Here is a 12,782-nt window from a genome sequence, read left to right on the forward strand (position 1 = left end):
AATCAGCATATCTTTTGCTGGCAAATTGCTAGTATTTTATACCGTTTATACCATGTATAAACAATATGTAATAACCATATTGTTATTTCAGTTCCACAATTTAAAAATGCACAGATAAGTACTATATTTGTGTTCTAATGGCCCTTGTCAGAATCAAATCCCAAGGACTTCACAATTAAGAGACTGATTCCTTGCCATTATGTTGGTGTACACCTAAGTGATCAATAAAGGATTCCTACCTAGAATAATTTTTCCCTAGCCTGACCCTTCAGGTGTTCTAGTGGTGCACCTATTCTCACGGTAATTGAATCCATCCACTTTGCCGTTATTTGCTGTCTTATCTTTTCTTCCACCAGAATGACAGGTTGGAAACATATCATCCTGGACACGATCTATCAATATGGCTATGTGGCTATTAAGGTTCAACATTGACGTCATTCCTAATCAAATGTTGCTAAAATACTATATATATATATATATATATATATATATATATATGCTTTAATATATATATATATATATGCTTTAATTTATATGCCGCCCTTCTCCAGAGACTCAGGGCGGCTTACAATGCGTTAAGCTTCAAGGTGTTGGTCACCACCTTTAAAGCGCTCCATGGCAGAGGACCTGGGTATTTGCGGGACCGCCTTCTGCCGTCGATAGCCTCCCACCGACCAGTACGCTCCCACAGAGAGGGACTCCTCAGGGTGCCGTCAGCCAGGCAATGTCGGCTGGCGACCCCCAGGGTGAGGGCCTTCTCTTTGGCAGCTCCTGCCCTCTGGAACGATTTGCCCCCGGAGATATGAAGGATATAGGATCTCCGGGTCTTTCGCTGTGCCCTAAAAACTTTTCTTTTCCATCAAGCAGGGCTGGTGTGAAACTCCACCCCACCCCCTTTTTTTAGCCTTTTAAATTGTCAATGGATTTTAGTTTGAATGTTTTAAATTTTGAGCCAAAGTCATATAATTCTTTTAAAAATTTTAAATTTTGTATTGGTATGTGTTTTAGTTCTGGCTGTGCACCGCCCTGAGTTCACTAGGAGAAGGGCGGGATACAAATTGAATAAAATAAATAAAATAAAGCAATAGCCTTCATACTTTTGTATATTTATACAAAGTCAGCTTATTGCTCCCACAATCTGGGTCCTCATTTTACCTACCTTTGAAAGGATGGAAGGCTGAGTCAACCTTGAGCCTGGTGAGATTTGAACTTGCAGTAATTGCAAGCAGCAGATGTTAATAACAGTGCTTTAGTCCACTGTGCTACCAAGGCTCTTACCAGTTGTAGATGGTATATATCACAATATATTGTAAATACAGATTGCTATCTTGATTAAAGTACTTATTAGTTGAATCTGAATATCATTTGTTCCAAAACTGTAGATTTCATGAAGATTTGTCAGGTATGATGCAAGGAGATATAAAATATTTTCATTTAGAGGTTGGTAAATGCATAATAAAAATACTGGCTATATCACTATGCATAGATGATATTTATAGAAAGTATCTTACCATATTTTTGTAATAAAATCATATATCTGAGTTGTTTTAATTTCTACTTAGTTCCAATTTTCTTTTAGTACATTGATTCTCTCTCCCTCGAAGACAAACTGCTGAATTTTATCCTATTTTCTTATAAATACTTTAGCAATATGAAATAGAAGCAGTATGAAGAAACAGAGACAATAAATTTGATGTTCACTTCTATTGGACTAAATTGCCCAATCAGCCCCTGGATCAGGAGGAGGTTTGAATAATAGTAGTTATACAAGGCAGCCAAGAAACATTTGCCCATTTTAGCGATTAAAAATACTGCTATGTTTATTGTTTATAATAGTTCCAGATGCTTTAAAGCAGTGTGTTTTAAACTTTTCAACACCCAACCATCCATCCCATATATATTAAACATATTTGAATATTTCCTTAAGGAAAGGGAAAATTAAATTCATATTGCAAACTCCCTGTCATTTTTTTTAACATTAATCCATCTGTTATGATCCTTAATGAAATGTATGAGTGTGGGTGACAGCTTATTTCATCAGTATCTCAACTAAAATTCATTAAAGTCTTAGCATCCCTAAGATAACATACAGCCTATTTCAATATTAGTCTTGATGGTAGAAAATGTAGAAAAAACACTATCATAAAAATACTTGAAAGTAAAAGATAGTATGACAAGCCTTATATTGGCTCATTTTTTCATTTTTCATTTATTTTTATTCTGCCTTAATTATTTTTTAAAAAATAACTCAAGATGATGAACATACAGTACTTAATATTCCTTTCTCTTCAGAACCACAACCTTGTGATATGGGTTGTGCTGAGAGAGTGAGCTTGGCCCAAGGTCATACAGGTGGTTTTCATGCCTAAGGAGAAACTAGATCTCACATTTCCTAATTTCTAACTAGTGTCTTAACCATTACACCAAATATGATGAAAGCTCATATACATTTTATTACAGATGTCTCAGACTTTTCAATAGAATAGAATAGAATAGAATAGAATAGAATAGAATAGAATAGAATAGAATAGAATAGAATAGAATAGAATAGAATAATAACAGAGATGGAAGGGACCTTGGAGGTCTTCTAGTCTAACCCCCTGCTCAGGCAGGAAATCCTATACCATTTCAAACAAATGGTTGTCCAATTTCTTCTTAAAAACTTCCAGTGTTGGATCATTCACAACTTCTGGAGTCACATTGTTCCACTGATTAATTGTTCTAACTGTCAGAAATCTCTTCTTAGCTCTAGATTGCTTCTCTTCTTGATAAGTTTCCACCCATTGCTTCTTGTCCTGCCCTCAGGTGCTTTGGAGAATAGCTTGACTCCCTCTTCTTTGTGGCAGCCCCTGAGATATTGGAACACTGTTATCATTTCTCCCCTTGTCCTTTTTTTCATCAAACGTGACATACTCAGTTCCAGCAACTGTTCTTTATGTTTTAGCCTCCAGTCCCCTAATCATCTTTGTTGCTCTTCTCTTCATTCCTTCTACAATCTCAACATCTTTTTTACATTGTGGTGACCAAAACTGGATGCAGTATTCCAAGTTTGGTCTTACCAAGACATTATAAAGTGGTATTAACTTTTCACATGATCTTGATTCTATCCCTCTGTTAATGCAGCCTAGAACTGTGTTGGCTTTTTTGGCAGCTGCAGCACACTACTGACTCATATTTAGGACACTAGGACACCACGATCCCACTCACAGTTACTACTATTAAGTGAGCTACCACCTATCTGTGCATTTGGTTTTTCTTGCCTAAATATAGAACTTTACTTCCTTCACCATTGAATTTCATTTTGTTAGATAGTGCCCAATGTTCAAGGCTGTCAAAATCCTTCTGTATCTTAAGCCAATCTTCTGGAGGGTTGGCTATTCCTGCTATTAGTGTCATCTGCAAATTTGATGAGTTCCCCATCTATCCCCTCATCCAAATCATTGATGAAGATGTTGAAGAGTACTGAGTCTAAAACAGAGTCTTGTGGTACTCCACTGCATACTTCCCTCCATGTAGATGAGTTCCATTGAGGACTACACATAGAGTGTGGTTGGTCAGCCAGTAATGAATCCATCTGGTGATGATGCAGTCTAACCCACATTTTTCTGTCTTATTAAGTAGTAGCTATCAAGTAGTTCTAGTTATTTTTAAGTGAAAAGTCTGAGATATATGTAATAAAATGTACATAATAGAAAAGAAATATAAAAAAGACATACTTTATATGGAATACAGATGGTCCTTGACTTTCAACAGGCATTTTTTTTTAATTTGATTTATATGCCGCCCTTCTCTGGAGACTCAGGGTGGCTTACAATGCGTTAAGCAATAGCCTTCATACTTTTGTATATTTATACAAAGTCAGCTTATTGCCCCCACAACTGGGTCCTCAATTTATCTACCTTAGAAAGGATGGAAGGCTGAGTCAACCTTGAGCCTGGCGAGATTCAAACCTGCAGTAATTGCAGGCAGCTGGTCTTAATAACAGGGTGCTTTAGACCACTGTACTACCAAGGGTCTTTTAAACAACTGTTCAAGTTATGACAGACTTTTAAAAAGATACATACAACCGGTCCTCAAAGTTACAACTGCACACACATATACTTCCAGAGTTATATGAGTCTATGACAATACATATTTTACACTGTTTTCTTCTTTATTAGGTTTTTATATTTCTGCACATAGTGAGAGCAGCTGCCTTCCTTGTTTGTGCCACCCAAGTGGCTCAGTGAGCAATATTTGTGACACTTTCACTAGCCTGTGTGTTTGCCATGATTCTTCTGTATCTAGGATGAAATGTGACCGCTGCAGTGACAACTATTTTGGATTCAACTCAGAAACTGGGAAGTAAGTTTTATTGCAAAGCTAAGCCAATTGGAGTTGTGCTTCATGTAGGACAGGGGTGTTAAACTCAAGGCCTGGGGGCCGGATTCGGTCCACTGAGTACTTAGTTCTGGCCCATGGGGGCACCCTGGAAACAGCAAAGGACTGGCCTGTGGTGCTTCTTTCAGTGAAAATGTGCTGCTGAGCTCCATTTTCACTGGCAGAGGGTTGCAGGAAGCTGTGGCAGCTGAAAACGGAGCTTGGGAGCCTGTTTTCACTGGCAGAGTGCTCAGGCCACCGCAGACACCTCTGGCAGGAGTGACCTTGAGCTGGTCATACTCCCTCCACTTCCCCCAAGGTCAAACACAATCCTGATGCAGCCCTCAATGAAATCGAGTTTGACACCCCTGATATAGGTGTTTCAAAGAAGGGGCGTACTTTGAGGAAGCAGGTAAGAAAATGTTACAGAAAATTCAGTTTCTAGTTCCTTTTTATCAGTATCCTGGATAGTTTAGTAATAGGTGAATGCAAAGCTTTGATAATACATTTGAATTGAAGCAGATCTCCAAAATGGCACTGGATTTTGACTTATTTCATAGCTGTATATATATATAATACATATCTATATCATCTACATCATCTCTCTCTCTCTCTCTCTATCTCTATGTATCATCTCTCTCTCTCTCTCTCTCTCTCTCTGTCTCTCTGTCTCTGTCTCTGTCTCTCTCTCTCTCTCTCTCTCTCTCTCTCTCTCTCTCTCTCTTTCATCTATCTATTATCTATCTTAGAAAATAGGAGGAGGAAAGTGTGGTGGATATGATTGCAGTCTTGGATTATTTTAAAAAATAAAGGCAGGATACATAATGTAAAAATACATAATGTTGCAGTTCCCATACTGCAACAACACTGTCATAATTTTGTAATCGTTAAGCTAATGATCGTAAGTTGAGGACTACCATAAACTGCCCTATCCAATAAATAAAATGTTACAGTTCCTAACCCAGCAGAAGCATGGGAGAAACAATTTTTTATACTTCTGCAACAATCTTCTAGACCTCTGTATTGATCCACCACCAGGGATCAGTCCCACTAGGGACTAGAAAGGGAGCCATGGGTAGGGCAGCCTGAGATGGCCAATAGGGAGATGGTCCTATGCCACAATGTCACCTTAATACAAAATGCTGTATATTGAATGATGAGAAGAGCATTTTGTCTCTCAAGTTGTAGTCAAGTTTTGAATGTAATTTAATATAATATATCAGCATGCTGAAATATCTTGCACTTGGGCCTCATATATAGTAGGAGATTAGTAGTTTGCTCTGCTTTACAATGGTTCATACAAGGATTGCTGAAATAATTTTCTTTGAAGTACATTATATACCTCTGGGTGTTTCGCTGCGCACTGAAGACCCTGTTGTTCCACCAGGCAGGGCTATCAACATAATAATTTTAAATTGGGGTATTTTAAATTTTTGGGGTTTTAAATCGGCCAAATCTATTTAATTATTTTAATTTTTAATCATTGTTATGTCCTGTGTTTTTAAATTGGCTGTACACTGCCCTGAGTCCTTTGGGAGAAGGGCAGTATAGAAATAAAATTATGATGATGATGATGATGATGATGATGATGATGATGATGATGATGATGTCATTCAACTTGTGTCGTTTTTCTGGTTTAAATTATTCTGATGAGCTAATAATACTGGGAAAAACTATTCTCTAATTTCACTGGCTAACATAAACTATAAAATATAATACAATACAATATAAAATATTGTAAAATATCACGTAACACTCAATTTTATATATTTTTCAAAAACTATAACAGTATGTATTGTTATGTTCAAAGATTAAGCAAACTCTGTTTGAAAGAGGATTTAGCTTGACTTTCTACAGATGAAAGAATTTAATACAGTTCTGGGGAAAATACTCTTTCTGTGAGAGACTGTGAAAGAAAAGTAATGACAGTGATGTAGTTTTCAAGAAAGAAAGTATATTTTTATTATTATTTAGTCCCAAAGGGATATTATTCCATAAAACAAATTTGCAGCTTATTTTGCTGCTTTAGCTTTTATCAGCCTTTTAAAGGGTGTTGAACTCAGGAGATCACACAATAAGAGTTACTAAAAAACAACCAACAACAACTCCTAAAAAAATAAGTCAGTTGCAGTTGTAAGAGTTACTAAAATAATAATAGTAAGACTTATTATAAAACTGTTTAAAATAGTCTGTCACAACTGCCAGTTGTACATGATCTATTTTATGTAAATATATTGAAATAATTTTTACACATTTAACAAGTTTTTCTAAAGAGTTTTCTGATTTCCCCCCCCCAAAATGCTTGCAGGAAAATAAGAAATATAATTGTATAAGATGTTCGCATAACTTGCTTTGTTCATTTAAAATAGTACTAGGGTTCTTTAAGGTGGCTTACAATAATGAAATCAGAATAAAACATTTACAATTCTAACAAAAAAGCAGTAATTAAAATTCATAATTTGAATTTTGGTACTGAAAAGCATCTAATTTTAGAAAAATAAAAACACTAAAGGGATTGCTTGAATATATGAATATGCCTTTAAAGATTCCTTAAAACTAACTGTCCTAGCGCTCAAAAAATTGTCAGATAGCACCTTGTTCCATATTTAAATGAGACAATGAAGAATAGGGATTCTTACCACCCTCAAAGGATGTGAAATAAAAGGGGCCTGTTCTTAACATTAAAATAGGGCAGCTGATGTGGATGACAGCATCCCTTCAAGTAGCATAACCCTAAGTATTTAAGGCATTTGACCCCCTTCTAGTTATGGCTACTAAAATCTCATTGCAAAGTTTCTTACTACGGTAAGTTAGGAAATGATGAAAGGAGAATGTGCCTCCTATAATAGCCATAGCACAGCTCAGGGTGAAACAGATCATTGCTTTCCAATAAATGTCCCCCCCCCCGATTAAAAACTTTAAACAAACACCAACAAATTGGTGTCAACTCTTAGTGACCACATAGATTGATTTTTCTCAATGATAGTCTATCCTTAAACTTGCCCTTCAGGTCTTCCAGTGTCATCCATTGTCACTAGAATTGAATCTATCCATCCTCTTCTCCTTCATTCCATATTTCCCAGCCTTAAAATCTTCTCCAGAAATCTAGGTCTTCACACAATTTATTTGAAATAGATAATTTTAATGTAGTCATCTGCGCTTCAGGTGAAAACTCTGGTTCATTTGTTTGATGATTCATTGGTTTGTTATCTTGGCTGTCCATGATATCCTCTGGAGTCTTTTTCTACATAAAATTCATGCGGTTTCTCATGAAGACAATGAAGTGTTTCTAGGATTTCCATTTTTTTAAGCACATTCCAAATAGGAATGATTGACATTTCTATAATTAGTGATGCACATAGTGACTTCTTTTTGATGTTCTTTGACTTTCTCAATTTTCCAGTATGTATCAACATCAATAATGCCTCCTGTTCTTCAGCCTTTTTGAAACCAACTTGAACATCTGGCACCTCTTTTTCCATGTAAAGTTCTTATCTGTGGCTTTTCCCCCCATAAAAATACAAGTATGGTTTACCATTGTCTTCTTCTGGGTATGAAATAATTCCTTTGATCATTTGGATCTAGATATAATCTTCCTATATTACTGCTGGCCAATAAAGGGTCCTCCCTTGGTTTATCTGGACAGTTGGAATAACTTTCAAGCCTTGGGTATTCCTACTAGAAGTATATACCTTAGGCATATTGGATGTTCTGTACGCATTTCTCTTAGGGACACTCAAATACCCCCTCCCCTCATCACAATGAGGCAGTAAATATCAAATACCATAACAGCTAGCAAATCATTTTTAACTAGCGTTTTCCTGCCCTGGGAACCACTTAGTAGTCCTGTTTATCAAGAGTTGTTTGAATCCTTAAATATAGCAAATATAGATGGGCAATTTTTCTGCCTCCACAAACTGATGGTAGCATGGAGGTGTGACAATGTCACTAGAGGGAATATGGTAAAGTCTCTTCTTTTGGGTGGGAGTATAGGAAAAGAGATATATTAGAAGTATGAATGAAACCGAGCAAATGCTTCACAGATGTATGTGCATTTATTTCATTTTTAAAAAACAAAAATTGTGTCACTGATTATGTTGTTGGTTTGCCACTGAATTTCATCATTGTGCCCTTGGGGCCATGACTGGCTCATCCCTGACTTACCAAAAATTTTCATTCAGTCAAAAGCATCTGAGTTTTTTTCTCCCCAACATTATCCATTGCTATCATCCATACCATTCGGTTCCAGAAGATATTGCAATCTGTAACAGCAGAGTTATGAGTGGAACAGAAGGTACTTATGGGTGGTTTGGGAGCACTTGTGAAAATTAAATGCTCCAACTTGTGCAAGAGGAAATGCTTTTGTTAACTTTATTGGCTGTAGTCCAAAGTTATTAAGTGTTGCAGAAGTTGCCATATTATTAAAATGTGAAGTAAAACATCTACCCAATAACATCTACCCATAGATTTAAATTTGATATCTGGTGTGCTAACCTAAATAATGAAATAGTCAGAGGAGCAACTGCTACTTATCAGTAGTCTCAGAGCAGGTTCCTTTATTTTCTTGCACTGACTGGATAAAACGCTATGTTTTTGTGGGGAGTAATGGAGCAGGGTTATTGGAAAGCAAGAGGGAGGGTTTGTACTGGAGTACACAGAGGGAGGGGAAAGTATGCCATGCTTGTATAGACTCAGCAAAAACACTGGGTTTTCTGACTGGGTATCTTGCAGAATATTTCAGCAAAGACACTTGGCTGCAATTTATATAGAAGTAAGCCTGTTAAAGTAAGAAGAGTTTATTTCTGATTAAGCATGCCTAGAATAATCACTATAGTTCTTGTAGAGCCTCTCTTTCTTCAGAATGTCAAACAGGAAGTGATTAAACATACATGCAACATCAGGGGCCTCTTTGGATGTATATGTGTGAGAGACTCAATTTTGGACTCCTGAATATTGTCTATATCACTGCAGTTTTATTGGCAAGGTTTTTCAGAAGTGCCATTGCCATTCAAAAGTACCATTGCCTGTTTCTAAGAGCTGAGAGAGAGTGACTGTCACAAGGTCACTGAGGTAGTGTTGTGCCTGAGGTGGGATTAAGACCATCTCCAAGTTCTGCACTACAGAACCCGGCTCTGTATAACAAAGAGTTATACCTTTGTTTACTGTGAGTAAAAAGAAAAATATATGAATTTTTGACTGGATATGTCTCTCAGACCTCATAAAATTTGAAAATACAAGCCAAAACTACAATTCCTAAAACTCCATATTACTTGGTAGGGCCTGCTCTACAATACATAGAATGTTACAAGTGACAAAACATGAGAGTGTGTGACTTGAATAATTATGGTAACAATTTAATTGTGTAGCAATATAGGCGATTGTGATATCTGAACTTATTGGCAGCCACACATTGCAACGAACAAGGACAGGCATTCAATTTCACAGCTACTAAGATTGTTGGCCATGCAGAGAGAAAAATAGCCAGAGAAATGATTGAAGCCTGGGAAATGTCCCCTTGTCAGTCAATAGGAGTGTTGATTTACCTTTATCAGGCACTTAGGAGCTGAGGGCACAGTGAAATAAGGAAACAACAACTAATAACTTACTAGCCAGCCATTAACATGCTAATTAACAACCAAAACACAACTACACAAAACTAGGCACCATAGAAATACAACGCAGAGAATAACCCAGTGCACACATTTTGGAGAGAGAGAAGTTCTCTGAGGATGGGCTCCAGCATGAGCCTGAAAACTTTCATTCTAGTGACGATATAAACCTTTGATTCTGGTGACTGACTCAGATTGGATCCTGCAATATAGGTGTTACAATAATGCCAGTGCTGCAACAGTTGTGGACTATGTTAAATATATTTAAAACCAGTGGGCTTCCTATCTGATTTCAGTTCCAGATAACTAAGTAATACAACATTTTTTGATTCTTGGCTAAGTGACATAGCCCTTGTTGGTCCTGGCCAAGGTCCTAGTATCCTCTAAAGTGCCCAGGGAGCAGTTTGCATGGTCCTTTTTGTATAAAACATTTAAGGTTGTGCTGAACTATATTGGACAGTACTATATCTGAATTATTTACCCAGAGAGAGAGAGAAAGAGGGGGGGAGGGAGAGAGAGATTTCTATTAAATTGCACAAATTCATCTATTTAGTCTAATTTATCTTCCTTTATGTATAACTTTACAATGTTTTGCAATTTCTCTTGTAAAACATAACCCACCTTGGTCTTTGAAATATTAATTTTCAGGTCCATAGAATTATCTAACATTTATAGCAAATCATTCAGGTTCTTGGCCAATGACCTGGCTTATGTAGCAAAGTTAGTAACACATCCATTTTATATTCCCAACATGTATACTTCTAAAATCACCGCAACCATTATACATTTAATCTGTAAATACATTTAACAGACAAGGGGACATTCCACATCTTTGATTACTCATTTTTAACACCACATTTAGTCAGATAAAACATTGTGCATATGAACTGAGCTCAGAAAGCAACTAGTGATCAATGTAGCTGTTTCAATACAATGGCAATATGATGTACAAAGTCTTATATAGTTTGGGACTGGATCATTTGAACAACTGTTTATGTCTCTATAGCCTGTTCCACTGTTTTTAACATTTGCAAATCCACCATGGATTTGCACCATTTAAGATCAGTGGTTACTTGAAAAAACAATGTACAGTAGTGTAAATTTGGGACACAACTCTTTATTTAAATATAGTTAACTTTTTCCTTACCAGAGTTCAGTTTCTTAAGTTCTTCATTTGTGATACTAATTATGTTAGTTAAAAGAAGCCAGTGAATTAAGCGCTACTGTGTCTAACTGAACTGTTAATGTGTTTTCATTACTTTCATGATTTGTTTTTGTTTATAGATGTCAGCATTGTAATTGTCATCCTGCTGGAGCTATTAATTGGACTTGTCATCCCATTACTGGACAATGTATGTGTAAACAATTTGCAGCTGGCTTAAAATGTGACAACTGTGTTCCCAATGCTAGCAATTTGGATGTCCACAACCTATTTGGCTGCAGTAAAAGTGAGTGGTTATTGATTTGCATTTTTTTTCAGATGAATGGGTATTATTAGTTTAATTATTGTTATAACAATATAATTCTAATTCTAAAAATTGATATTGCTCATAATAAAATGAATTAATCCCCCAATATTAATAGACGTTATGGAATTTGAAATTCTATATATAACATTCAGAACCCTCTTGTATCTAGAGATGCTAGACAACTTTTGCCCAGACTTCACTCCTATTTATTTTATTTTTATGGATTCCCAACTCACAGCAATGACTCTATGCAGCAAGCAATTGGTTAAAACCAACTCACTTTGTAAAAATAACTGAACACAAAAAACTAACTGTATAACTGCAATGTAGGAATTACCTTGAGGAATAGAGGGAAGAGCAACAAACAAGAAAACAGTCAAATGAAAAAAAAATTGAGTCTGAGGCAAAAAATGTAATTTGAGAAAATATCTTGGACTTGACCCTCTCTAATTCTCATGAAGATAAAGGGAGGGAGGGGAGAAGTATATTGTATTGAGATTTGCAAGACCAATGTCAGCCCTTCAAGATAGCCTAGACTAGGAAACCAAACCTATGATTGCTAATGCTACTTCTACTACAAGTTTACAGTAACAAGTATGAATAAACACTGAAGTTTTGCCTTGGGGTCTGTGAAGCTTTGGATGGGAAAAACTAAGGTTAAACTGAACCCTAGCAAGGCAGACATACTATTTGTTCATCAGAGTTCCCCTATAATCCTACTCTGGATGGGTTGAGGTCAGTGGTGGGTTTCAAATTTTTTTACTACCAGTTCTGTGGGCATGGCTTGGTGGGCATGGCATGGATTTGTGGGCGTGGCTTGGTGGGCGTGGCAGGGGAAGAATACTGTAAAATCTTCATTCCCACCCCACTCCAGGGGAAGGATACTGTAAAATCCCCATTTCCTCCCGATCATCTGGGACTTGAGAGGCAGAGAATAGATGGGGGTGGGGCCAGTCAGAATTTTTACTACCAGTTCTCTGAACTACTCAAAATTTCCACTACCAGTTCTCCAGAACTGGTCAGAATCTGCTGAAACCCACCTCTGGTTGAGCTACCACCAAAGAAGCAGGTCCACCACTTGGGAAACCTCCTGGATTTTTGGATCCTGCTCAATAGCAGGTGAAAGACTTGGTCAGGGGCCTTTGGCTGAGCTTTAGCTGGTGCACCAGTTGTGGCTCTCTCTGCCATGTGAGGACCTTATTACAATGTCTCAGGCTCTCATCATCTCCCATTTACATTACCACATGGGGTTGCCTTCAGAGATGAACCAGAAGCTTCATTTGCGGTAAAATTCAGAAGTATGGATGCTGAATAGTAGTTATTACATTACATGTGTACTGTTGGC

At 36.9% G+C, this 12,782-nt stretch overlaps 1 protein-coding gene across 1 annotated transcript in view; it reads left to right on the top strand.

Annotated features, from left to right (window-relative positions):
* USH2A (usherin) overlaps window positions 1–12,782 on the top strand; it is a 458,447-nt gene that overhangs the window by 81,396 nt on the left and 364,269 nt on the right. The window contains exons 13-14 of the mRNA XM_087891378.1: window positions 4,161–4,344; window positions 11,253–11,416. Of these exons, the coding sequence (XP_087747504.1) occupies window positions 4,161–4,344; window positions 11,253–11,416 (348 nt within the window). The remainder of the gene's footprint in view (window positions 1–4,160; window positions 4,345–11,252; window positions 11,417–12,782) is intronic.

The sequence above is a fragment of the Pantherophis guttatus genome, chromosome 1, assembly GCF_059756535.1.
Source record: "Pantherophis guttatus breed Tessera chromosome 1, ASM5975653v1, whole genome shotgun sequence".
Classification (NCBI taxonomy): Eukaryota; Metazoa; Chordata; class Lepidosauria; order Squamata; family Colubridae; genus Pantherophis; species Pantherophis guttatus.